The 27577-nt window shown below is 48.9% G+C and overlaps 1 protein-coding gene across 1 annotated transcript in view; it reads left to right on the forward strand.

Annotated features, from left to right (window-relative positions):
• Positions 1–8926, forward strand: part of SMAD6 (SMAD family member 6) — a 46243-nt gene extending 37317 nt beyond the window's left edge. Inside the window, exon 4 of the mRNA XM_063347062.1 lies at positions 8154–8926. Within this exon, the coding sequence (XP_063203132.1) occupies positions 8154–8695 (542 nt within the window). The 3' untranslated portion in view covers positions 8696–8926. The remainder of the gene's footprint in view (positions 1–8153) is intronic.
• The last annotated feature ends 18651 nt before the right edge of the window (positions 8927–27577 follow it).

The following is a 27577-nucleotide window of genomic DNA, read 5'->3' on the forward strand; positions in this document are numbered from 1 at the left end:
CTGAACCTAAAGGTGAAAAAAGGTGGTTTTCCCCCCTCCCATTTTTGGTCCCAGCATCCCCCACCCTCGCAGTCCTGCCTTGCAAAGGAAAGAAAACAACCCCAGCTAGATGATGCTTGGAAGATTTTCAGCAAACCTCCTGATTCTAGAGAAAATCAGTCAGTGGAGACCTTCCCCCCACCTTATCCCTCGTGTCTTTCACCAGCTCGTTTCTCTCCCCATTTTTTCGGCTGGTTGGGACGCAGGGTGGGGGCACCCACGGCCGGCGTGCTACAGATGCTCACGGAGGTGCTGAGCATGACCACGGGATTTTGCCGGGCTTTGACTTAACCCAGGGCTGATTTCCAACAGTGGAGAAGTCTCAGCCAAATTCTGGTTGATGACATGGTGCTTTCATAATTGGCAGCCAACGTAGGTGATTACGTTTTGGGCTCCTTTTGAAGATGTATTTACATTGTTGTGTTAACTTTTACGTGCCAGGTATAAAGCGGTTACGTGCACAGCCCAGGAGCTTGAAAGCGATGAATGTGCCTGCGAAAGCTGTGAACGAGGGAAGCTGAGATTACATGGGGACTGTTCGACTCCAAAAAAAAAAAAAAGAAAAAAATTCACTTAAATCTCTGAAAACATTGGCCTTTAGAAGTAACGCATAAAAATGTCAGTGAAAAATACCTGAGTTGGGCTTTTCCAGTTTTTTTTTTACTTTCTAGGACTTTTCACCCTTGGCTGAAAAGACCTTTGTAAACCATGCAGGGGAGCTGGGAAAAAACCCTGCTGAAATACCTTAAACTTATGTTCCAGACTGCGTATTTAATGGCCAGAGAAGGTACATTAAAAACAAACTCCTCAAATTTAGCTGGAAAATAAGCTAACTGATGATGGCTTACAAATTTCCGGGCAGAACTAAACATGGCATGTGTTTTTCTTTGAAGGATATAAAAAAAAATAGCATGAGCTGATGATTTTGCAGAGTGGTTTCTTTTATGCGGAGAAAATTGTTTTCATCCTAATCTTGGCATTGGCTCCTGTCCTGTGTTGTTTTTGTTTCCTGGGCTGCCATGGAAATGTCCCCCTTTCCCCCCAGGCCTCTCCATGCGCCTCTTCACCGGCTCTGTTGCCCGTCAGAACCTTTTTTTAACTAATTTAATTAATTAACCCAGTGCAAGTGTTCTTCTGAGTTAATAATCTACTGGGTTAACGAATTAAATCAGCTCATGGAAGGAGGCTGGGGAGCACCAGCGCTCTGCTCCAAGGTAAAGGCTGGAGGAGGAGGAGGAGGAGGAGGAGGAGGAGGAGGAAGGTGTCTCCTCCATGGTGGGTATGGTGCCAGCGAGGGCTCTTTTCAGCTGTCTGCGGTGCTTTCTTTGGTGTTGGCTTTTGCTGGATGAGGGAGCTAAACTGGTCTCTGTGGCCGCACAGCAGCCACGTCCAACATGAGGAACGTGCCAGGAACTGCGTTGGGGTTGGAGGAATTGGGACCCTTTTGCGCCACAACGATGGTGACACTGGATTAATCGTAATATGAAATCACAGTTATTTTATTATTGAAGCGTGAGCTGGGCTGAATCTTCCTGTCTCTCTCAGCAGAGCAAACCAGCAGCCTGGAGAGAGTTTGATGCTCTGCAGCGTGGGGAAGGTCTGCGCTGCTGTCCCTGTGGCTGACCTCCGTCATCAGCTGGGGAGCTGGTGGCAGCTTTTCGGGGCCTCTGTGAATCGGGGAGCAAGTTTGTCTTGGTCAAAGCTGGTAAATAAAAGGATCCTCAGTTGATTCTGGGCCTTAAGGAAAAGGTCCCGGAAGGGCCTAGGGCTCCCCAGCCTCCTGCTTGCACCCAGCTGCCATCTCCTTGCGCAAGCCCCTTGTCCTGCCGTAACACGCAGCTTCTCACTTCATTGGAGAAACCAAGAAGTGATTAGAAAAACGGACTAAACTGTCCTTGTCCTTATTGGGATTTTCACAAACCTTTGCTGGGGAACAGCATGGAGAACCTCCTGCTGCCTCTGTTCGTCTGTTGTCCCCAGGGCCACCAAGGGACAGCAGCCCAGGTCCTGCCCAGCCTCCTGTGTTCATTTGCTGGTGGGCTTGGGATGTTGCCCTACGTATACATGGGGGAGCCAACATTGGAGTGCTGCCATGGGCTGACAAAGTGGCTGCCGGCCAAGATGTGGCTCACCAACGTCTGCATGTCCCCCAAGGGTGGGAAGGTGCCTTCAAAGTCCCACCCCACCGCTCCCAATGAGGGTGGATGGACAGATGGTGGCCGATTTGTGGCACTGTGTCCCCAGGGCATCTGCATGGGGGAGCCCTGTGCTGGTGGCAACACTCAGCTTCTCCCCACCCCAACAGGCAGAGTCTCCTGCCGGGGGTTGTTTCATTGCGGGGGCTCCTGGGAGGCCGCAGTGATGCATTCCAGCTGAAACTTGTAAGGCAGAGGTATTTTAAGTATATTGGCTTAACGAAAATGGTTGAGAGCTTTGCTGGGGCAGATTGACAATTAATTTTTTTCTTTTTTTGTAGGGCCATAAAAATTCCATTTCTGCTGTGGAAAGTTTTAACCCCTTCCTTACCCTGGAGCTTGTCTCGAAGGGTATTAATGGGGGATTATTGTAAATGATGGCTTTCCAGTGAACTGTTAAAAGCTCTTTGGGAAATGTGCTTGTTCTTTGCGCCAGGCTTTTTATCTGGACCTTGTTCACAGCGACCCGTGTGTGGCTGTGACCATCCTGCGTCCGTGCTGCTGCGTGGTGGATAGTGTGTCTGTGCTACGGCAGAGGGGAGAAGAAAACTTGAGAACATCTGTAATAGCCAAAGAAAACTGAAGAAAGGCCTTGGCCATTGAGAAAAGATGTGACTGAGCTCTGTGGCCAGAGGAGCATTAGGCTGCCCGAGATGCAGGGGTACAGACGGTGGGGGGACATGAAAATGGTGGGTGGGCTGAGTTGTGGAGGCACTTCTGAATATCCCACTCCATGGCTTCAGGTGCCCAGGCGTGCGTTCGAGTCCCTGTCATGTTTGGAGCATGCAGTGATTTATTTATTTTTTCTTAACACGCGTGGCCATCCCCGCAGGCGCTTCTTAAATGTGTTCCGCACGCCCATGAGCGTGGGGTGGGGTGAGGTGGGGCAGGGGGGGCTGCCATCACCCCTTCCTCACGGGGAGCGCAGCTTGGGAAAACAAGGCGGCGTGACTTGTGACTGTTTTCATCACGAGTCCGTGCAAAAATGGGATTATTCCTCAAAGCGCTGCAGCAAACTTCCCTTCTCACCCCCCTTTCCTTACACGACAAGATCTTACTTGCAGCCGTACATTGGGGGGGCCGTTTGACCTGCTGAGAAGAGGTTTGGTGGCTTTGGAAGAGCCGAAGTATGAATCAGAGATATTTTAATTGGGTGTTTTGTGATCTGCCCATGTTTTCCATCCTGCTTTTAAGTGCAACATCAAGCAGTGGGACTGTGCAGCATTTTGTTTTGGAAAAAAAGAAAGCATCTTTCTTTTCTCTTTTAATGCGCTGCTTTGAACTTTACTGGCATAAAGCACTGTCAAATCACAAATAATCTAAAACCTCAAGTTATTTTCTTTACCTCCACGCTCTGCAGGGAGCAAAAGCAGCAGCGCTGCGAACGCCGCGAGGATTTACAGTATTTGCTCTCTGCATTTATTTATTCCCGTACTCGGATTCCTTCTGCCTGAGCCACGCAAGACACTCTTCCCGTTAAGTTCTGGTTTTGATTCTCCCGTCTTGCTTCCTATCTTGCTTTTTTATCTTAAGTCGTTTGAAATTTCCTTTTGGATGTGTCTGCTGCGAGGCATCGCTGCAGAGGATGGATGGCGGAGGAAGCGGCGACTGGGAGGAAGGAGTAAACAAGAGCCAGAGTTTCAGCCCCGTCCATCTGATCGATAAAGGTGGCTTTGATGGAAGAGATAGCCCTGACGCCAGCCTAAATGTAGCTCTTAGAAGTTGTAGCTGCCTACAATGATAGTTGTTAAAAACACGGCGTATACCATCGAGGGAGGCACTGCAGGACTAAAATATTTTTCTTTCTTCAAAAAGAAAGCTAACAAGCCTGCCTCTGTTCCAGCGGAAAGGGGGGGAAAAATTGGAAAAAAAAAAAAAAAAAAAAGAAAAAAAAAAGTGGATTTTCTTGTCTGTGCATAAAGGGCAGCGTGGAAAAAGAGGAGGAAAAAATGGAATATTTATTTAAAAGGCAGAGGACATGCTTTTCTGCCGGCCGCCCCTGCTGTCTGCTGAGTGGTAGTGGCTAATAGCTGGAGGCGAAACTAATACTTGGCAGGGGATGAGACACAGCCCAGGCCCCCTTGTATTTCGGGGCTTGCTAAAGTGCTTGCTTTATGTCAGGGCTGCGAGATGAGTTCATCTTCTCAGGATTTGGTTGAGCGCACTGGGAGATAAAAGAAGGCAAAGGAACCCAGGGCGGCACGGGGAGGGGGGCAGCCGGCCAGGGGGGCGATGGCCGGGGCTGGGGGGGAAGGGAGACCCTGCCAAAAGCTTTCCCGAGGCGGAGGCTTTTCAGATGAGCCTTTTAACCCTCTCCTTTCGGGGTGGTTTATTTGCCTGCGGGCCATGGGCAGGTTGGTTTGGCAGCTGGTGTGTGGCTTTTAAAGCCTTTCTTCACCCCCCTGGCGAAAGCGGGTGATGGAAGAGTGGGACGGAAAGGAAGCTTTTGGGTGCTTGATGTGCAGTTACCTAGAAGTCACGTCCTCACCCGTTTGAAGGAGCACAGGACATCTCCGGGAGTGCTCCGAGGTGACAGAGCTGTCACTGCTGGGCAGGAGCTGTGACAGGGTGTCAAGAGATGGGAAGCACATTGCCAGGGGGGTTTTGCCCGCCCCCCCCCCCCCCCCCCCCAGAAGCCTGCTTGGATGGATGGACTGAAGCTCATGCCATAAATTGCATGGAAATTATTTTAATAAGGCTGTTTTAGATGCTTCAAAGCAGCCGGTGTGGAAAAAACCTTCCCCTGTTTTCAGTATGTGCATAGATCGGTGTCTTTACCAAAATACTTGCTGGTTCCTGGAAAGCAGAGATGGCACCAGGGATGGTGACGCCTACAGCGGGACATTCTTGTAGAATAGACACTGGTTTCCTCCTGCTTTGCTTTCCCCCACTAGGTATGTTAATTTGCAATAAACCACGGGAACCACCTATTTAAACGTTTATTGCTGACTGTTCCCCTCATTAATTCAACTGATGGGGAAGCTTCAGAGTTTTGAAGTTATCCCATTCTTAGTCTGGAAGGGAAATTCAGGGGCTGAGTGGCAGTTTCTAAAAAACATAATAACAAAAGCAACTTACCTAATGGGCAGGCAGGGCTTTGTAGAGGTTGGGAGGTTAAACAGACGCAGAGCTCAGTAATTGCTACCAGCCTCCGTGCCCTGCAGATGAAAAGCTCCGGGCTTGTCTGTAGCCCCCCACGGCATCGCTCGGGTGGGACCGCAGCAAAATTTGAACATTTGAGAAGAGTTTTGGGAAGGCACTGGGGGCATCTCAACTGTACTGGGGGCATCTCAACTGTACGATGTCCCAGGGGAAGGATGACTGTGGAAACTGGATGCTGTGGCAGATGCACCTGCGGATGAAGCTCAGTTGCTCAGTACGTCGTCTTTCTGCTGTTGTGTCATTTATGAACTACATCTTGTTTCACCTCTTAAAATCTGAAACTGTTTGCCAGAGTGCATTTTAAAGAGCCAAATGCACTGACCTTCTGCGTGGTGGTAGACCAAGGGATTGTTATCAGAGAAGGTCAAAAGATTTTCATCCATGCGCAAGCTCTTGATTTCAGGAGTTTGTAGAGATGTAGCTAAGGGTGGTCTTGCTCTAACGTTCAATTATTCTGACTATTTGGGTCAGATTTGTGTTAATGTCATAAACTTGGTTAACATCATTTTTGCAACTGCTGAAATACTGCAAAGAGGTTCTGAAACTTTTTATCACCCATTTCATCAAAGTTTCTGTTCTTGGTGGGGATCTCAGTGCATCATTTCGGCACTAGGCAGCTGGCAGGGTTTCTAACCCGGAATTACATTTGAATCTTTTCTTCCTCCCCTAAAACTTCACGTTCGCGTGGCTGGTGCTTTGCAAGGCATCACGAGATACTTCAGTTGTCATGATGTGCTCGGGCACAACATATACATCATGCACTTGCTGATGAAGTCATTACCCTTTTGGAGCAAGTTGGGTTGTTCGTTTGACTCCTGGTGATCTGGACGCAGGAGGTGGTCATTTGAGCTGGCAAAGGAAATACAGCTATTAGCCAAAGAGTAAGAATGGGGAAAACCCTTTGGTTTTGCTGATTCTTGTCGTTAGCAGAGTGCAGCATCAGGATGAGCTTATTACAGAGTGACTGAGTGGTTTCTGTGGAGGATGGTTCAGAAGCATGGATACACAAAGACCCATCGATGACACTGGGACTCAAGAGCTGTGGCCGGGGGTCAGGACCTGGTCCTTGGGGGGAAAAAACCCAGGTTGCCTCGTCCAGCTCCAGGATGCTGCCGTTGCTCTGACCAAGGGTCTTCACCCGTTTCCCTGCGTGCAGAGCCACTAACTCTGAACTTGAGGGGCACGTCTCGCCCAGTTGTGTTCAGCAGGGCTTTTCCCATGCCTTCAGGAGGCCTGGGACATCACGGCCAGTAGTAGGGGGCACAAAGCTGTCGGCTCGCAGGGAAACGGTGTTTCTTTTCAAAGTGGGGTTGAAGTGTCTGATTTCTGCGGGGATTTCTTCCCATTTCTGTACGAAATCTGCATCAAGCTGAAAAGGGGCTGTTGTCAGTTGTGCTGGGTCTTAAAAATTATTTAAGGAGATGATGGGGGAGAAAGGGGCCAATCTGGCATTTTCAGGGCGGTTTAGACCTGCGACGGGCGAAGGAGTCAGAGCGAGATGATGAGCATTGCCCACGGCAAAGGGCATCCCGCTGCCTCCCGGCTTGCCCAGTTGCCCCCCTTCCCTCCTCTCCCTCCCCTTAAATTTTTATAGTTGCAACTCAAGTTAAACTCTAACAAAGCTGCTTAATTCAAAGATCGTTAATGGGGAGGAGAGACCGTTCCCCTCCGGGGTAATTTGAGCCTGAAAAGAAACGGGGCTGTAGGGCTGCGCTTGAAATCCGGTGCGTCAATAGGGTCTCTGAGGCAAAATAATGGCATCACCCCGCGTGCGAGTTAATCGGACATGATGGCATGAAGGCAGAGGGGTCAGCAGGCCGCGGGCGCGTGATATATTGTCAGGGAGCTTAATGCCAGGTATGGAACAGGGCTGGCTCGAAGCAGAGCTCCTTGCTTGAAATCCCAGTGTGGTTTTCTGGTGTGGTAGGAGCAGGAATGATGTTCAGCAGGAGGTTAATTCGCCCTCTTCGGGGCTCTTGTAGGTCTGAGAGTCCCCATCTTCCTTTTGGAGGCATGATAAATTAAACAGATTTCTGGTAGTCTGCGTCCGTCCTGTCTTCCTTGAATGTAATTCCTAGAAAGAAGAGATGTTTCTCATTGTTCTGGAGAGAGTTCCAATGGCTTTATTAGGAGGACATGTATAGTTCATAGCAACTACTCCCGCTTGGCATGAAATGCCTCCTCAGATTTCACGTTTCCCCGTGGGAACATCGGCATCGCTGTCAAAGAATATTACATAGCAGAGATAACTGTCAGGTCAGTCATCCAAGCACTTCATGGACGTCTCCTGTGCTTCAGCTCGACACAAGTTGGCCTTTGAAAATGGGGGGACCCGCCAAGCGCAGGGGTGGCTGACTTGCAGTGTCATATTATCCATGCCGGCTCTTGGTGGTGGAAATGCTCATATTTTGAGTATACAGGGTCCTGGCTGCTGGACACAGGATTGAACATTAAATTAGAGGGAGACAGAGGCGTTGAGCTCCATGGGAGCTGGTGGGTGGCCTGTTGGGTCACTAGCCTTTGCTCGAGCCTTCTGTCGTGGTGGCATTTGACGTAACAGTGTGGGCTTTGTATTGAGCAGAAGCTTTGGGTTGAAGGCAGGCTTTGGGTTGAGCACAAGTTTTGGGTTGAGCACAAGTTGAGTTTCCCACATGAGCAGAGCTGATGGGTGGAGAGAGCCATTTGCTTGCCCTCCGTACCTGTCTTTTCCCAGGAGGTCACAGCAAATCCTGACTTTTCCTCTGCTTTCCCCTGCAGATGCCAGTACGTCGCCTGATGCCGTGAAGAGGAGCCATTGGTGCAACGTGGCCTATTGGGAGCACCGGACGCGCGTCGGCCGCCTCTACACAGTGTACGAACAGTCTGTCAGTATATTTTATGACCTACCTCAAGGAAACGGCTTCTGCCTCGGTCAGCTAAACCTGGAAAACAGGAGCGAGACTGTGAGAAGGACTCGAAGTAAAATCGGCTACGGGATTTTACTTAGCAAAGAACCGGACGGTGTGTGGGCTTACAACCGCAGCGAGCATCCCATCTTCGTAAACTCCCCGACACTGGACATCCCCAACTGTAGGACTTTGATCGTGCGCAAGGTGATGCCGGGCTATTCCATCAAGGTGTTTGACTACGAGAAGTCCTGCCTCTTGCAGCACATGGCTGATCTGGATTATGCGGACGGGCCCTACGACCCGAACAGCGTGCGGATTAGCTTTGCCAAAGGCTGGGGGCCATGTTACTCGAGACAGTTTATCACGTCGTGTCCTTGTTGGCTGGAGATTTTACTCAGTAACAATCGATAACGGTCAGCCTCTGACAAAAGGAAAAAGAAAAAAAAAAGACACAGACTATTCCCAAATATCATCTACCTAGATTTAATATAAAGTTTTATATATTATATGAAAATATATATTATACTTGTAATTATGGAGTCATTTTTACAATGTAATTATTTATGTATGGTGCAATGTGTATATGGACAAAAACCAGAAAATGCACTTTGGCTTATATAATTCTTTCAATACAGATTTTTTTAAAAAAGAAAAATTATACAGCAAAAATAGGAGAAAGCCCTAATTTTGATGTATGGTTTTTTGAAATATTATTAATACCCAGACAAAAAGCTAATACCAGTCACTCATTGATAATAAAGTATTCGCATTGTAGGGGGGGGGTTTAATTGTCTTTTATTCCCCCCCCCACCCCCCCGACCCCGAGTGAAGTCTGCAGCAGTGTCTGCTCAGGCAGTGTGCAGTCAGGGGGGGTTTCCAGAGGGGCAACCACTGTCTCCCATCTCAGGCAGGGCCCTCAGAAAAACAGTATATGAGTTGCGGGAAGGCTGCAGTTGTCTCCAAGAGGGGGGTAAATGAGGACAATTTGAGAGCTGGGGAGCGCGTGGAGAAGGAGTGAGGAAAATCCTGTAGCTGTTCTTGCTCGGGGCTCTGTGATCTCTCTGATAACACAAAACACGATGCGGGCATCATGAAGATGAGCGTGCACGTTCACATTTCTGCAGACTGGTGGGTACCAGCGCAAAGTGATGCATATTAGTGCTGGTGGGAAGTGCCACCACAGCCCTAAAAGCTGCCCAGTAGGACCAGTTTGCATTATCAGCCTTGCGCGGGGATTGTACCTCTGAGTCCGGTACCTCCCAGATGGGTTTGGTAGTTGTGAAACAAATGGGGGTTTTGGACGACTCACGGTTGGGTGGATCCTCAGTTGGAGACACCGTGGCCTGAATTGCGGGAACCTCTCCGGTAACTTCAAGGCGGAGGCGAGCTGGGTGAGCCGTGTGCCATTTGCCCTGTAGCTCTCCCAGTCTGTCCTCCAGGCAATAAACTGACACAGAATTGTTTGGGAAAAATGTATTTGCTCTGAGGAGCAGTTGCAGCCAGAAGTCCTGGTCAATGAACTTGTCTCAGCTGATTTACTCTCTCTGGAAATCCTGGATGAAGTCAGGCACTTTGCTGACTTCCACACGAGCTTCGCTGCTGTCAGCGCTGTAGCACCCATGCGCTTGCACGGGCAGGTTGGACGTCGGCTGGCTTCGCTTGGTCAGTGAAGTGATTTATGGCCAGTGACTAGCCTTGCCAGGTCTTAGGGTTGTGTTACAAATCCCTGTACATTTGGTTTTCAAAAATCCCCAGTCTCTGGAGTCCGGTGACTGCAGAAGCACGTCAGCTTTCAATGTTACAGAGGATGCTTTTGTAGCCTTCGTATTTGCGGAGAAAAACATGCAGTGAGACCTCCTCAATGGCTCAAAACTGGGGAGAGAGGGTAAAACAAGACATGAAGTTCCCATTAAAAAGCCCGCCAGGGTCCTGTCCGTTTTGACAACTGGACTTGGTGTTTCTACAGCAGCCGGGAGCGAGGATGGGGAAGGTGAGGCCCACGTCCCTCCAGGGAAGCGCGCAGACCTGGGGTGGACGTCGGGGAGAGGCACGAGCAGGGAGCGTCGGATTGACATTTCCGCAGTCATTTTTCAAATTATAACCATACTTGATGCTTAATTGGGACCACATTGGCTGAGTTCATGCAGCATCGCTATTAATACTTGACATAATTAATTTTTGCTTTTGTTACAGCCGTTGTTATCAGAGAACAGTGTCAAAACATGTCGCTGTCGTTTAAAGCCAGCTTTCAAGAGCTTTGCAGGGTTTTTTATCCCCTTCGGCTTAGGTCTGGTGTGTCCTGCCATACCACCTACCTCACTCACTGCATCACTTTCACGCAGTCGGTCAAGAGGCCATATTTATGTTTTGGGGTTTTTTTTTAAAGACATTTTTGTTAATACTGTTCTCATTTTCACTGGGACGAAGCAGCCAAAAGACGAGTTGCTTCTCCCTGCTTCCTTTTCTTCCCTTTTCTCTTCTCTTTCTTGGCGTTTCCCACCATCACCCACAAGGTTTTGCATTCACATCCTGAGCTGGCTGCGGCCTTCCTCCCCGTCCTCCTCCTCCTCGCCTGCATGCAGAGATGCTGCAGTGCCGTCATTTTTCCACTTTCTAGCGGCTTCTTCCATATTTTGGACAAAAGAGCTCCAAGGGTGGAGATTGTTGTTTGCTTTTACACCATCCACAAGAGACCCCATCCCGTTGCCCACAGAAGCCATTGTTCACGTGCCGTTGATTTTCCCCAATTTAACTCTTTGCATTTGCAGCGCGTCCGGGCTGGTCGGGCGCCTTTCGGCTCCGTTCCGGGTTTGCATCAGTGAAAGGATTTTTGTGGGCTGAAAACTGAACGTTAACTTTGGGATTTCCCTTGTGCAATCCACTTGATTGTGCTTAATTTTCCCTATTTTTCCTTTTTTTTTTTTTCATTACTCACGAGCTTCCCCTGGAATAAATCTGGAGTTTTATTTCAGTTGACAGCAGGGCTTTAAAGGGAATAAAAAAGGGTTTTATGGTGAGGCAATGAAATAAGTCATCAAGTATTCTTCTCTGACCCATTTCTCCCCTTTAATACTTCAATCATTCAAACCTCGGACCATTTCGAGAAGCTTTAGGACTTCCAAGCTATGGAACTCCACGCTGGACCCTGGTAAAGCTCAGCTGAAGCCTTCCCTGTCCAACCCCCCGCACGAGGTTTGAACCTGGGGGCTGTTCGGTGACGCTAAGTTGGCGCTTGGAGCAGCCTTGGGGGTGGCTGTGGGTGGAGGGTGCTTTACATGGGGGAAAGAGGGGTCCTTTCCCTGCCGGGGTTTGCAGGAGCAGCTGGGCATCGTTCTGCTAACGACCCAATGGGTCTCTCATGTGCCCACAGCTGCCGGTGTTTGCTCATCTGCCTCAGCCCCTATAAAAACAGGATGGCCACAACCCTCTGGGATTCTCCAAATGCGGCTCCTCCTTTCTGGAATGGTTGTGGTCTTCTGGCATTTTGAGGTAAGTGGTGCTTTCTTTATTTGTGTTCCTTTAAGGTGTCTATGGGGTTACATCATTTTAAGGGCAGAAATGAAAGCAGTCCCTCGGTGGGAGGGTGCTGGGGTGATTCTACCTGGGTTGTGCTTGGACTGAGCTGATGCTGCTCTGGGCGCCCTGTTACTGGGGTACAGCAGGGCTTTGTGTGACTGCTTTTGAGCTGGAGCTGGTTTAGCTTTGTCCTGGGAAGGTTATTGGATCATCCATGTTCGCATGTTATAACTGAGTGCTGTTTTGGGGGCAGGTGTTGGGCCGTACAGCAGGGAAGTGTGGGGTTTTTTTATTTTTACCTGTAGTAGTGCTGGGACACTCCCTGTGCTGCTACAGGGGGCCAAACCCTGAGCTGCAGGAGCCGGGTGTGCCACCGCTCAGTAGTGTGGCAGGATCCCTGTAGCAGCCCCCTAGCCCTGGGTGGTCAGCGGAGGCACGAGGACAGCAAATACCTGAGCAAAAAGGCCTTTCTACTGGTGCAAAAGGGCTTCAGTAACGCCCTGACCTTGGAGTTTGCTCCAGCTCATCAGTTATTTGTGCAGAGAGGTCGTGGTTTCATTGTGGGACGGGGGCGTTGCATGGGTTTGGTGCCCTTAAGTGGGTGAGTCTCACCCCTCCAAGGCAGTGACTCCTCAGGTGGAGCTTCTGCAGACCACAGCCCTCAAATTTCCCTGTCAACGAGGAGTAAGATCTTGATCCTGCAGAAGAGCCTGAGATGAATGGTCTGACTCATTCTGGGCGCTTTATGCATCATTTGCGGAGGTGGTGGGACACAGTGATGTTCTAAGGTGTTACTTAGGCAGCGAGACTTGCTGGACACCCTTATCTGTTAGTGCTAAAGCATTGACAGATGAGCATCGACACCGTGAGCTGGTTCCTCGTCGTGTTATGGGTACAACCAGGAGGTTGAAGGCTGCGGTGTCTGTTTCTGGCTTCCCTGTGCTAAATACACCCAAAGTCTACTCAAGTGGAAGTCCTGAATTTGTAACTCTCCTACTACTGGACCTGAGTCCTTACGGGCTTTGATGTGTGGAGTGTGTTTATTTGGCAAGATCCTCTTAATTTGAGAAATGCTGTGCTTTAAAACTGTCTGTGCAATAGGCTATGAAGCAACCAGTTGCTGCTGGTAGGTCCCGGAGGCAGCCGCTCTTCCTATGAGAACACGTTCATCGTCCCTGTCCTTGACACTCGTTGCTATTATGACTGAGAAATACCTTTTACTACCCAGAATGGAAAATAAATTAATGCTAAAAGCGAGCCACGTTCCTTTCTTGTCTAACAGTGGCTGAGATCCCCCGGTGGCACAGGTTTTGACACAGTTCTGCAGAGTCTGTTGGTCTCTAGACTGTAATCCTTCTCAGGATTTTATCTCAGCAATAAAAGTGTGTGGGACTTGTTCAATGCACAACTAAAAGCTGAATATTGCCCCCCCACGTGCATGCTGGCAAGGAAAAGGGGGGGGGGGGAAATAAATCACTCTTGTGCAGAGGAAGGAGCTGGAGGTGTGCCTCGGGGCGTGATGCTGCTTGACTTCATGGTCTTTGTAAATAATGGAACATCTCCAGCTCTTCTATCTCCAGCTCTTCTGTTTGGGATGCGAATTATCACTTTTAACAGGGCAGCAGAGTTGCTGAAGTGCTCGTACGCGTACCTGTGCTACCCAAAACTTCAACGGGTCCTGTAGGCTTGGAGTTTCTGCCTGCCCCAGTGTTGTGGCTGCGTCTGTCTTCAAGCCAGTGGGTGGGATTCAAGTGGAGGAAGAGCTTTAGCAGCTGCCCAAGACACCGTGTGGTCCTGGGTCAGAGGATGAAGCAGCCGCGTGCAGGGAGCCGCCACTCTCCCGGTGCTTCCGAAGGGTGTGAAATGAGCCACAGGAGCCAGAGTGGGGTTTTTCTTTCTGAGAAATGGAGGACCAACAACCAACTGTCTCATTCAGGTCAATGGCCCTGCGGAGGGAGCCAGCTGCGGGGATGGGGCTGCGGACTCCGCAAAGCTGGTGCTGTGAACTTGGGGGTTGCCCTGGCTGGTTTATAAACTCAGTTTTCTGAGAAACTGGGTGCGGGGTGGCTGCGGAGCTGCGCCGGGGGGCGAAAGAGATCCTGGTGCCTTCACTCCATTGTGTCCCGTGTCCGAGCTGTTCGGGAGCAGGAGCTGCCTTGTGGGTGAGCATGGGTCTGCTCTGACAGGTGGCCAGCAGCTTTCCTAGAAAGCAAAAATCAAGATTCGCCTCCCTTTCCCCTCGCTTGAGGTGGACTGGCTTGCTGAATCTGGCGAGCCCCCGGGAAGGGAGGCGTGCTGGGGGTGACGTGGCATTGCAACGGGGCCTGCAGGGTCACCTGGTGCTGGGTGGCACCCCAGGACTGGTCCCTGCAGCCGCTGCCCCAGCGCCGGCACCCCGAGGCAGGGTCCGGGAGTCGAAGGCGCAGTGGTTAACTGCGGAGCATCCAGAGTTATTTCCTGTAAATAATTTCTTTTGCTTTCCTCAAAGGTCTTATTTTCCGTTCGGAGCGTGATGAAGCATTGCTTGCTGCTTTGTGGATAATCCTCTCTATATTCCTGATTTATGTATGTCCTGGTGTGATGCACAAAGTAGCATCTGTACTATACGCACTGTGGGAACAACCCAAAATTGCTCTGAAACTCGACTGGCTTACAATTATATTGGATTCTATTAAATTAAAATACATAGCACATATATTACACAATAAACCACAGCTATTTCATGGATCAAATTAAGTTTTATTTGGGCAAATTACAACCTTTCTTACAGTTGGGCCTTTGTGAAACCATTCCTTTTTAATAAAAGCAGGCATTTTTGGCAAATGCTCTTAAAGTGTGCATTCCCAATAATTGCATATACTGTTCTTTCTGGGATATATGCGGCTAATTATCTTCTCCTAGTTAGGATAGGCTCAAATGAGCAGTGTCTTCCCTTTCCTCCTCCCCCACGCCTCCCTTCTGCTGGAATTTCTTATTGCTTTCCATTTTTATTAGCTTGGCTATGGAAGTCGGCAGAAAAAAAAAAATCTTCTCCTCGTTAAAAGCAGGAGTGCCTTTCCCGGAATTTCTTGGGGAAATGTGACTCTCGCAGCTGCCCTCCAGCCCCGGCTTGGGGGGATGCGACATTTGGGGGATAAAGATAAAACAAACCTCTGAGAAGCGAGATGAAACCCGGTGTGTGCATGAGGGAGGTGTAAAATCCATCCCGTTTGTGGAGGCTCCTTGCTCAATAAAGTGCTTTGTTTCTGCTACAGCCTTTTCCTGCCCAAGGACAGCGAGGGGCGTGTGAGATGGCATGCCAGGCCCTGCGAAAGGGCTCTGGGGATTGCTCGTCCTCACCCAAGTTCTGCTAAAATCAAATAAATGGTCCGAAAACTGTGAGGAGGGGCAGACAGGGTGGCTCACTCCCACATTTCCTTAGGAAGCTCCATTAAAAAAAATAAACACCGTCAACTGCGCTCTAGTTTTGAGAAGTGCTGCTCCGCTGTTTTTCCTGCCTCTTGCTTTCTGTTTGCTGTTGGGACAGGCTTCAAGCTACCAGTATTTGCTGGGAATAGCTTTTCCCACAGTATTTTCAGCCTGGACCAGGAAACGGAGGAAATGTCTTAAGTGCAGCCTTCCTCGGGTAACATCAGCGTGGCTTCTAGACCAGCGAGACGGAGATAAACAGCAGAGCAGCACCGAGCTCCCCCATTCCTGAACGCAAGGAAATGCGAATTTTAGGCTTGTATTTCTTTACCCAGCAGCACCTCTGGGGGTGGGAAGGGTGCTCAGCCCCTTTGCTGGGCGGGAGAGAGAGGATGGAACTGTCGCTGTAGAAGTCCTAGCACATTACGTAAAACTTCAAAGCTTTTTGTCAGTTTTCCAAATCCTTCTGTGCGCTATTGTCAGAAGATCAAGAAATATTTTTTCTTTTTTTTTTTTTTTAGCCTCCCAAATCACATCTGGATGCTGTTTACGGGATTGTGTTGAGCATGATTGCATCTCCGGGAGGGGGTTAGCACTGGCAGTGGCCACTGGTCTTGGGGCTGCCAGACTGTCTGCTGCCAGGGCCCATGGACCGGTGGCGTCTCCCACTCCCGGCCCGTGGTCCCAACAAAGGCTCCTTGGAGCTAATGGTTTCCCTGTTGCTTTACAAGCGCTGCCAAGTGTTTGCTCAGAGGTTCCTCGTCGGCATGTTGGTGCTTCCCAGCTCCTTCCCTCCACAGCTCCCTGGTTGTGATGGCCCCGTGGGTGCAGGCAACCTCGGCACCCTCCACCTGCCAGTCTGAGCTGGGCGACAAGCCGCTGGCCCTGTGGCAAATGCGATGGGACTGTCTGGGTCCTCCACAGTTCCTGTAGAGGGAGGACATCAACCTGTGACACAGGGGAAAGAGGAAATGGGATTATTCTGACCATATAAAATACCCCCAGAAATGTCTTTATTGATTTGGTTGGGGTTTTTTTTCAAAGAATAAATTGAGACCATCTCTGACCCGTTGCCTGCCTGTCTGTATGGCCAGAATGGGGTTGCCCGTTGCCACTGCTATGTAATATGTGATTGGGGTGCAGGAGTTGTTGGTACTTGCTCAGTCCCCGATGCCTCTGCACCAGGGACCTGCTGTGGGCTGGGAACTAAACGAAATGGCCGCAAAACACTTTCAATGTCCTGCCTGTGTGACCGCAGTGTTGGAGGACAGCAGGGGCTGTGTCACTCAGTTGTGGCGGCAGGAGGTCACAGCCTGGCTCTGTTCCTCCAGCCTGGCATCACAGGGAAGAGCATGTGCAATGAGGGAAAACATGGATGGGAGAGAAAGGGAGGAGTCCCCAAAGCATCCATTGTGTCCTGGCTGTGTGTTTCGGAAGGAGAAGATTCTGTGCCTTGTCCCTGGCTGTCTCTTTCATCCAACACCCATGCCTTCTGTCACCTTCCAACTTGGGTTGTATGTTTTAAGCTGGACGATGCTCTCTATCTCAGCACTGGTGTGAGTCAGGTCGTGGTGCCGTGCAGTGGGATGGCATCTGGGACGTGGCAGGCGGGAGGAATGGCTCTGGGGAGCTAGCTGAAACCCTGGCTGCAGTTAAACACCACCATCTGAAGGGCTTTGTGTGGAGCATGCGCTGTGCCTCCTCCTGTGGCAGCAGGGATATCTGACACGCTGCTGTGTTCGCTTTTGGGACGCAAAATTGAAACCACAACCCATTTCTGGGGAAGATACACAATGAGTGTGAAGTGCCTTCTCCCGAAGGATGCTGGGGGGGGAAGGGTGAGAAGAAAACCCTCACTAGTCTCTGGAAACTGCTTTCCTTCCTCTTCTCCTTCCAAAACAGCATAATTAACAGAAATAAGCTTCATAATGCTGTTAATTTTGAAGGTCTTGTATGCCAAGCTTGAGCACGCAGAGCTCGACTGAGCAAGCGCTGAGCACTGGGAATGGTTAATTATTGCCCAAACGGTGTCTGAGTTAGTCTGAAAGCATTGAAGAATTATGAAACTGTAACGAGGGAGGCCCGTTCTTGGCAAACGCTTACGTGATTCAAATGCTGGGGAATTCAACATGTTTTTCTCTTTCTTCTGAGGACTTTGTAAGTCAGCCGATGGCCCAGATTGCACGGTGGGGATTGAGTGGGACCATCAGTCCAGGGGAGCTGATGCTGTAGCAGCTTCTGCAGTTCTCTGTCACAGCAGCTGTTTAAAAATAGCTTTGGCGAGTCAATAATTAACCCATTGTTACTTCTTAAAAATCCCAGGCGTGTAAATTTCTGGATACAATGGTTTGGTGCTGGATCTGTAGAAGTTCTCTCTGCGATGTGTTTGGCACTGCTGCAGCTGGGACCTTGCGGTGGCCCTTCTCTCTGCTCACCTGCAGAGGTCTTTCTGTAATGTTTGGGCTCACGTATGTACAGTTTTCACAGGGAGTGGGTATTCTTTCCTACGGAGAGCTCTTTGGCCTTGAAGGACCAAGAAAAAAGTTAACACATTAAAGGTTTTGGCCGAATCTCCTTAGTTTTTCTGCTGAGAATCTGAATTCTGCAGAATCTTTCTTTCTCTCGTCTTCAGACCATGTGTGGGCCATGTTTGGTATCTTCTGGATCTTAATCTGTTTGTCTGCCTGGGAAAACAGAAGTCATGGTGCCTTGAGAGCTTCTACTTTCTCCATCCCTCTGGACACCATGGTCTGTGCATGAATGGTTGGGGTTCAGCCTCTTTCAAGCAGGGTTTTGGTCCAAAATCTTATGGCAAGGTGGCAGAGGGTGAACAGTCATATCAATGGAAAGTAGTCTCTAAAGGTGATGTGTTTTGAAGAGTTTAATTTGAACAGTCCCTGTTTTGGACTGCTGTGATCTTTTAGTCTTGAGCTCAGTTCACTTTCTCCCAATTTAAATCTTTGATGTATCATAAATAGATAAAGCTGGAAACTGAAGCATATGACGGTTTAGAAATCATTTGGTGACCCATGTCCTGATGCTTCTCTTCAAGCTGACCTATGTATCCCAGGGACCCCCAGTTGCTCATGGGGCTCCCCCAGTCCTGACTGTGCTGTGAAGCAGAGGAGGCTTCCTGCACAGTGACACTCTCTGGGAGTTGAACCCTTGGCATGGGAGACCTTTAAAAAGCTTTCTTCCTCCTACAGATGTTTTTCCTCAGTTCTACTGAAACAAGCTAAGCGTGTGGGAATGCCTTCAGTGATCTGATCTTGGGGGTTCAATGCCTTTCTTTCTAAAATGTCCCTGATGCTTCTTTCCCTGGGCTCATCTGGTTTTTAGCTGCTTCACTTGCAGCTTTTCAAGGAACAGTTGGGTATAGATGGTCAGTAAAGCTGTTCTGCTTTGCTCCCAATATCTCTCACCAGGAAAGTCCCCGCTGAGTTGTCTTCCTGCTGCTTGCAGAACTGCACGAGATTCCCCTCTGGTCACTGCTTCTGGTATTTCATAAGGGCTAATCCTCCTTCTCCTCCAGTTAGTTGTGTGTCTGCAGAGTAATCCCCTGCAGGACCTACGGTCTGCTCCGGAAAGTGGCTGGAAGGAACCTTTGACGTTGCTGATCTAAAGTACTTCTGAAAACTCTGCTGCTTCCTCGTGGGTCTGTGTAGTCCCAGTGACAGACTGCTTGGGTGCCCGCTTGGAGCCTCTTGGACGAGCCAAGGAGCAGTTTCCTTGGAAAAACACAACTTTGACATCTGGAGTCTGCCTCCGTGGGTTATGATACTTGGCAAGGGGAAGCAGAAAGGGCTTCAGCTGCCTGAGATGTTGTCTTAGTTCATTGGTAAGGCTCTCCTTCTCATACAAAGTCTATGAACTGATGTAAGACGAAGGCGTGGGTTACAGCAGCAGACAAATCCACTTGCATCTTCTGGGATCCGGTGGTGTTGGGAGCAGAATGTCTGGCTGGGGTGGAGCTTGCTGTGTCACCTGTGACTAGGCTCTGCTGTGTGCATGGTGATGAGCGAATGAGCCAGGTCAGCAAGCTGTTGGCACCACCGCACTCAGATCGTCTGGAAGGCTTTGTGTATGAAGTGGAGGATGAACGCTCAAAGACGCGTCCACACTACTTCTGCAGAGAAGGGATACCCAGAATGCTCTCGTGAACCAAGAACTCCTTTGTCTTGTAGCACTGGATTTCTTGTCTGTTCTTCCTGCTTTAAAAATCATGAAGAAACTAGGTCAGAACCTGAATAGTTCGAAGAATGCACTGTTTTGTGGTTTTCACTTCCAGCTTGGTCTAGAAGGCTGCAGTCTTGCAAATTGTTTCAGTTCCATCAGATCAGTATTTTCTGATCAAAATTTTTTTTTGCCCAGCTGTGAAGCACAATTTTTTTTTTAAGAAGTCCTGGGCACTTTCTTGTAGTTCAACTGATCGTTGTTTGTGTTCTCTGCTTTTTGCTGTTTCTTCCCCTTTTGTCTCTGGGGAAAGATCTGTGGGTTCTGGGCATAGTTGCTGCTTCTAGTTTCTCCTGTCTTGCATGTAACCGAGATAGCAAAATGGAGGTTCCACTTCCAGTGGGCTCCGTGTTTAATGAAATGACTGTATTTACTTCTGTTATGGGCAGCCAGTGCTTGCTAACTTTGCTTTGGAAATAACAGTTTATAACTTTATGCTGTGGCCTGCTGCTTGCACCCCGGTCCTTTGCTTGGTGCAAGCCACTGCCGGAGCTCTGCTCTGCTCTTTTGGGGCCGGAGAGCATCTTCGTCTGCACCTGGGGTTTGGGGACTGAGGTGTCGCATCCTCACATGGGTTCCCTCTCCCTGCACTCACCCACAGCACTTCTACGGGCACAAAGTACCAAGGTGCTGCTGGTGTTCTGCGCACAAACCTCCAGCAGCTCCTGTAGGGAGAACTCTGCAGGAGTGCAGCTCTCCATCCATAGGAAAATGATGGGAGACCTTATTCTTCCTTTCTGCTTCCCAGTTTCATCAATCCCTGAAACATCGCCCAGCTGGGTCAGACCTGCGCCGGTTCAGTAGGCACTCCTTAAATAAGCAGGACTTATGCTGCTGTTGGTATAAATAACCTATTAAACTGCAGTATGTGTGTAACTTGGGCAGGAAGCTTCTCAACAACTGCGGTGACTTCAAGTGTGTGGTGTTCTGCTGGGAACTGACCTCAATATTGCTTTTCTTTTTTTAAAAAAAGAAAAAAAAAAACCAAAACAAAACAACATGATAGCCATGCCCTTGAGTTCTTGCATTAGTCAATATCTCATGAAAATGCACGTGTGAGCTGGTGTCAAGCCAGATAAAAGGGGGCTGTGCAATGAATTTGGAGTTGGCCAAGATGGTTGTACCTTTTTACTCTGAAACTAGGCAAGCTGAAATGAAATGTGGAGAAGGTTTTTTGACATCAGCTTAACATTCATAAACTTTGGTTTATTAAAGGTAAAAAAGAAAAAAAAAAAAAAAAAAGCCGTGAGGTAGTTCTTTAATGCGATGTTGTGAAACATCTTTCCTTCAAGACAAGCGATGGTGTGTGCAGGGGGAGGTGGGAGGTTGGAGCTGCTCCTTGAGTAAGGCTTGGGCAATCCTCCCTCTCTCACCAACCTATGCTCCCCCCATTAAAAAAAACCCTGTCTGTGTGTTTGAGCTGATTCAGTACAATGCGCCAGAGAAAGGGAAACGAATTTAAGGCTTATAAAGCCTCTGAACATCACCTCTTGGAGCAGCGGTCCTTGAGTCAACAGAAAACATCTGCAAAACAATCCTGCGATCCTCCATGTGGGCAGGAAAATGGTATCGGGAAATGTAGCAGATGAACTTTCAAAGCTCAGCCTACTTCTTACATGGTTGTGAATGAAAACTGCTGGAGCGATGTTGAACAAGATGTTCCCGTGTTTTAAAAACACCTCTGGCACTGTTGGTTTGAGACGAGCTGGGAAAGGTTCTGCTCCTTCCTTTTCTAGGCCTGCTGTTGGTAACGTACCTGTCGGGTGGATCAAGGAGGGGGGGATTAGAGGCTGATATCTAAAGCTCTGTATGACGCTGCAAGACATCGTGGGTACACAAGTTCACTGCACCACCGGCCCCGTGGCCAGGTGTGGGCTTGGGCTGCAGTTTGGGTAGACTTGGCTTGTTACTGATCCGCTCCTGCTTTGCTGTGCAGCCTCATGCTGCGCCATCCCGACTCATGCCCAGGCTGGGCTGGTGTCCTCAGGCACAGTGGGGGTGACACCACCAAACCCGGGAAGCACCAGAGGTGGACCCCGAGCTCACCATGGAGTTGCACCGGTGTTGAGGGGCTGGGTGAACCCCAGGGGCTGTGATCCCGCTGTCCCTTTGTGGCGTTGCTCTACCACCATGGAGGAGGTTTCTGAGCACTGGGAAGTTCCTCTGGGAAGGCTGATGGTGCTGACCCCCCTCCCTGCCTGGCTCCAACATCCATCCCCATTGAGCAACATGGATCCAAGGTCGGCATCCCCCTTCAGGGCTCTGGCTGGATGCTCCCACTCCAAAGAGGTCACTTGTGCTGCAAGCAGAAAAATAGTGCAGCAAAGCAGAATTGCTGCTTGAGTTACTTTTTTCATTAAAAAGGGAGGGAGAAACATCAAAATCACCCCCCTGCCCCCACAAATCCTACCCTTGTCTCTGAGTATTAAAAACATCCTGGAGCTGAGACCATGCTTATGCTCCTCAGCGCGGAAGGAGGATTTCTGCCAAGACACTGACCCCTTGTGGATTTTGCAAATGTCTTTGCATCTCTCTTTCCCTTCGAAAGGCAAAAAAAAAAAAAAAAATCCCCTTTTCAGACCTTTGCTTGGTCCCTTGCAATCCAGAGCTATCAGAAGATTTATTATTAAACGGAGGCTCCGGGGTGATTTATGAAATTACAGCTGAGCCGTATTGTGCGCTGGTTACAAATTGCAAAGATATTCCATGGGACGTAAGCTCCAACGAGCACGGGATATATTACACTACGGGGAAAAGGGGAGCTTAAAACCAGCTGGCCGACTGTAACAACTACAGCCACTTCTCTTTGATGAGAAGATGATATACATCTGGGTTTAATACAAAACATGATGGACTGACACCGGGTTTCGGAATATCTTATACAAACTGGATAATTTTTACTTGTTTTTTTCCAGAGCTGTTGCACCACTTTATTTCAAAGTTATATTCCTTTTTCCTGTTGTTTCTTCACGTGTTAGCGACTCCTTGTTCAACTTTTATAAAGTGCTGGGGATTGTTTCTCACGGCTTTCCAGAAGAAGGGTTTCTCCTCACTCTTCGGGTGCGCACAGCGAGTGCTGGGGCTTGAAAAAGGCGATGCTGCAGCACCATGTGTGGAATCACTGAGCTAAATTGGCTACCTATAAATATACCCCAGATGTTAATAGGAAAAAGGAAACTGGAACACATTATCGGGAAGGATGTGTCTTCTCGAGAGTAAAGCCCTCTCATGGAGACCCCTCCTCTAGCTGTTAATGACTGCGCTTCTCCAGGAGAAGTCATCTGTGAGCTCTGTTGTGGTGGGTGCACTCTGGGGGGTGTGATATATATATATAAAGGATATATAAAATATATATATATTAAGGACACCTCTTACAACCTTCTCATCAGTAGGAACTCCTGGAGAGCCAGATGCGATGGGTTGTAAAGATGTATTGTTGCTCTGAAGATGAACCTGGTGAAGCTACACTGGTTGGTTGACGGCATCTGGTCTAAAACCTTCCATGACCTAGAAAGGCAGGTACTGGCCGGGTCTTGGTAGCCCATGAGTGGGAGGAATTGGTGAATTTACAAGATTTCTTTTGGGCACTTTGATCCGAGAGAACAGCAAGGTTTCCGCATAAGCAGTCTCATATTTTGGCTTGTTAGTAAGTCCATGGCATTCTTGCTTATCTCTCTTGATTGGGTAACAAACATTTAGCACTGATTTTGTTCGCTGGCCTGGTTGAGTGTAGCACTTAGATCTGACTTCTGTTGTGAGTATTTAATGGCAAGTCTAGAATTTCTTACGTTTTTGGTTTAAACTTGCTGTTATGAATAGCTAATCCTGACATCCCTATTTTCCAGTCAATAGTCCTCAAAGTCTGAATGCAACTAAATTCACTTCAGTCTTCCCAAAACTTTACAGGCTGTGTCTGTGGTTCCTGGCCGCAGCACTCCTGGAAAGCACCTATAAATATCTACTCTGAGTAGAAATCTTGTTTTCTAGTAGTTGATGGCAGAAGTACTTGCATTCCCCCCTGCCCCAACCAACCGCTAGCCCCACAGTTTTGGGAGGGAGCAGGTTGTGTCCTTCCTGCTCCACCTCAGCCTCTTGCGTCTCTAGGAGCTGTGCCTTGGGTAGATGCATCCTCCCAAGCTGATCATCTCACCCGTGAGCTCAAATGGACAAAATTTTGGGGAGTTGTCCCCACCGGGAGCTGCCAGCAATAGTTGTGCTCTGTCTCATTTGTGGGCCAGCCTTTGGGTGGCAACATCATTATACCTCTGTGGGACTGGTACACTCCAGCGTGCTCCCAGCGCTGGCTTCAGGCCAGGGCGCTCCAGCTAACACAAGATCCTGTTTCAGTAATTTTTTTTAGGACTCTTTGGGCCAAAGCGTGCTTTGATGTCTGGCAGTTTGGCCCCTGGCACACCCCGTGGTCTGGCCTAGGAGAAGTGCTGGGAGGACAAAGCATAAACTATAAGTTTCTGCAACACTGAGGAATCCTGGCTGAGCCTCCCCGTTCTAGCAGGGTTACGAAATACCGACATGGCTTTCTCTGAGATACTAATTAGCGATGGACAAACCAGAGGGAAGAAAATAAGAAATCCCTTTGCACTCTTTCTGGGGTTAAAGAAAGTTCAGTTGACTTTCTTCCTCCCCACACCCCCCTCCATTATTTTTCCCTTCAGTGCAGGCTCTTCTCATCCAGGTTCCAGCAGGGTTGGGATGTGGAGCTGCTGAAGCACTGGGGGAGGCTGTAGCTGTCGCTGCAGGATTTCCAAACCAGGCTGAAACAAGCCAGTAACCTAAATCTGAGAGTGCCTGTGTGACTTGGAGCAATCCTGATGTTGCAGTGCTCCTGGCTCTCCCAACAGAATAAACTGATGTGTCGTGTATCCAGCAAAGAGCTGGATGTTGTTCAGGCTTGCAGATCGTCTTTAATTCCCCCTTTTACAGGTGGGTATGGTGTTTGGAGGGGTAGGGGTTGGGTAGGGGTAGGGTTGTGCTTGGTTGGCCCTGTGGGATTGCCGTGCTCACCCAGGGCGCAGTGTCCGGCCGATGCCGCCATAGGCTGGAGGCAGCCGCACCTGGGACACCTGTCCCAGCTTTACCGCTGCTCTTGCCAAAGTGGTGGACTTGGTAGCGTTGGTGGACTTTGTAGTGTTAGATTAATGGTTGGACTCCATCTTGAGAGTCTTTTTCAACCTAAATGATTCTATAAATCCTTCTGTAGCCTAATGAATGCTTACAAATCCTTTCTGCGCTGTTGACGTTCCCTCTTTGCAGCTCACTGAATGTAGAAAGCGAGCTTTCTAAATAAATAAAAAATAAAAAGCAGCGCGAGTAAATTAACACGCATCAGTGCATGTGTCTCTGGCTGCACTCTGCTCATCTAATTTTCCACAGGAGCCTTTTTCTGCAGACCTCCCTGCCACAACGTGCTCTCGCAGTGCCGGCTCAGACCCCGCGTAGATTAAAACCATGCGATCACAATGGGTTTGTCTCTGGCTAATGAAGCTCTGCATCTAGAGCAAAATTCTTCTAATGCATTAGGAAATAGTTATCATTTTTCTTTGGCCCTGCATTTGATAAGCAATTGCCTTTGGCCAAACGCAATGCCAAGATTTTACTGCTTGTTACAGAGCTAAATATGTGACATTGCAACACATGTAATTGGGATAATTTAACACCCCATTAACAGAGCGTAGGAATGGCCTCTTCTCTTACCGTTGCTTGGGCCCACTTTTTATAAACCTTGCAGTCTTTTGGGAGAGCTTTTTTTAGTGGAAAAATGGACATGTGCCTCATTGAAGACACTCATTTTGAAACACTGAGCAGAAGCTTTTTCGCAGCATGGATGGGGAGAGCTGCTGATTTGTGATAGGAAACCTGGAGTCACCCGTGTCCCGGTTTGGTAAACTTGGAACCAATGGGTTACGGTCCATAATCCTATTTCTGGTTTCGGTCAAGCCACTTCTTTTCAAGGGACTGTAAAATGAAGATGATACTTTGAATTTTATGATCCCTATGTGGTTCCTGTGACCTCTGTGTCACAAGGCAGGAGATATCTGGAGGTGACTCTTGCTCGGGGAGGGGGAGGTCAATGATGGGAGTGTCACCACCTCCTGTCCTGTGACCTTCAGTGGAGACGTGTGTGCAGAGAGGTGGAGAAGCCTAAAAACAGGTCTTCTGAACTATCTTTAGAAAGGCTCTTTCAGGGCAATTCCAGATCTTATTAGAAGCAGGAAAGACTGGATGTCGCAAGGAATCCCAGTCTGAAGAAGCTGTATTTCTGGTTGAGCATTGCTTTTGAGCTCTGGGTAATGGGGTTGGATGTATTTGCATCAGAATACCTGGTTTCCTGATCCTGTGCGGCATCTCCAAGCCTTTTGATGTTCACGAGCATATGCATGCTCAGAGATGGACTTCTGTATGTGGTATTGCACTGAGGAGTTGGCAGCAACAGCCAAATCCAGGAGCTAGTAATTAAACCTGTTAATCTCCCTGTTGCGATTGTAGCGGGTTTGGGTGAAATCTTGATGAATTTTAGCATGAGAGCGTCCCTCCTTTTGGCTTAACATAGGCTGGTTGGTAGGTTCCTTTATGGGGTAAGGCAGAAGAGGTTAGTTTGGGTCCAGGCTGGCCCTTGTCACTCCTTCATGCTTAGTGGAGCTTCAGGACACTGGGGAGCATTGACATGGCCAGCAATCCTTTTTTAGCGCGCGCTCTCTCTCTCCCTTCTCCATGTCTTGGATAAGGAGCAGCTCTGGCTTTAGGGCAGTGACTGGTACTAGTCAGCCTGTCCCTGCTCATGCATTTTCCAGAAAGTCACCTATTTTGTTGCTGAAACCCTGATTTAACTAAATTAGCATCCAACTACCAAGCAGGGCCTGACGACAGGGTAGTGCCTGGTGTTCCACGAGAGCCAAGCCAAAGACACAAACAGCAAACCAGTGGCCCAGAGGTCCTGCTTTCCTGCCGGCAATGTTTGACTAATTGAAGGGACAGTTTAATTTTAGCCTTTCTGGTGGTGCTGTTCCTTTCCTAATTAGATCCAGCCCGATAGAAAAGAAGAAAAATTCCCTTGAAACCTGCTGATGGGTTTTGCTCATTCAGCAAAGCAGCAACAAGGACTGGTTTTAGTCTCCAAGTCGGAATGGGCTGTTTCTGATTAGCAGGGGGAGGGCTGGTGGGTCGTCTGCCGGCAAGCACTGCTCTGCCCGAGCCATCTTTAACTAGAGCAGCAAGACCCAGCGAGCTCCTCTATAGCTCTGTGGTGTGAAATGACCTGATTCGCCATGATCCTGCTCATGTTTTCAGCAACACGTAGATAAAAGGCAGCGCAGATGACTTTAAAATTCACGGGTGTTGCTCTTTTAACTCGCATCTCCCTCACTAGGCTCCTTCCTCTATAAAACAGGGGTGAGCCTGTCCCTGCAACTGGGAAAAGCCTGTTGAAATGAGTTGGGTTGACTTTGTTACGGCTCCAGTGAAAACTTCTAGACACTTATTCAGAAGTCATTGCACTTGCAAAACTGGTCTGAAGCGCTAATCCAAGCAAGCATGGTTTTGCTGTTTCGATGCCGTCGGGCTGCTCTCGTGACATGGCCCCAGTTTGCGCCGCGCTCGGTGGGGTGGCATCCCATGGCTCTAGACCTTCCCTTCTGAGGTGTGGTGACTGTACTGTAAACGCCAGCTGGGAGCTGAAACCAGGTTTCCCTGGTCTATGCCACAGAACAAACAGTGCAGGCTAAAAAAAAATAATAATAAAAAAAATATATAAATTTCTTTGGCACAGATCAGTCTAGTTCTATTTGCATTTGAGAAAGTCTTCTTCCCCTCCCCCTCAAACAGCAGTGGTGCAGGTTACTTCCTCCACCCCACGGAAACATTTTTTCTGAATAATCCTGCCTGTTCGGTGGTTTTTTTTTTTCCTTAAATATTTTCTGATCCCCAGTGGAAAATGTATAACTACCCAGCATTTAGAAATCTTGGATTTTTCAGGGCAAAAGGTAGAGAAAAGCAAGTTATAAAGATCGAAACCCCTTGTTCAGTGCTGCTGCTTTGGAGGGAGCTCCCACCCTGCAGGACCATGCTGGACTTACACGTGTGTGACCCGTTCCTCCTCGAGGGTTTTGCTTTTGTGTCCGC

This window comes from Chroicocephalus ridibundus, chromosome 9, assembly GCF_963924245.1.
Source record: "Chroicocephalus ridibundus chromosome 9, bChrRid1.1, whole genome shotgun sequence".
NCBI classification, from domain to species: Eukaryota; Metazoa; Chordata; class Aves; order Charadriiformes; family Laridae; genus Chroicocephalus; species Chroicocephalus ridibundus.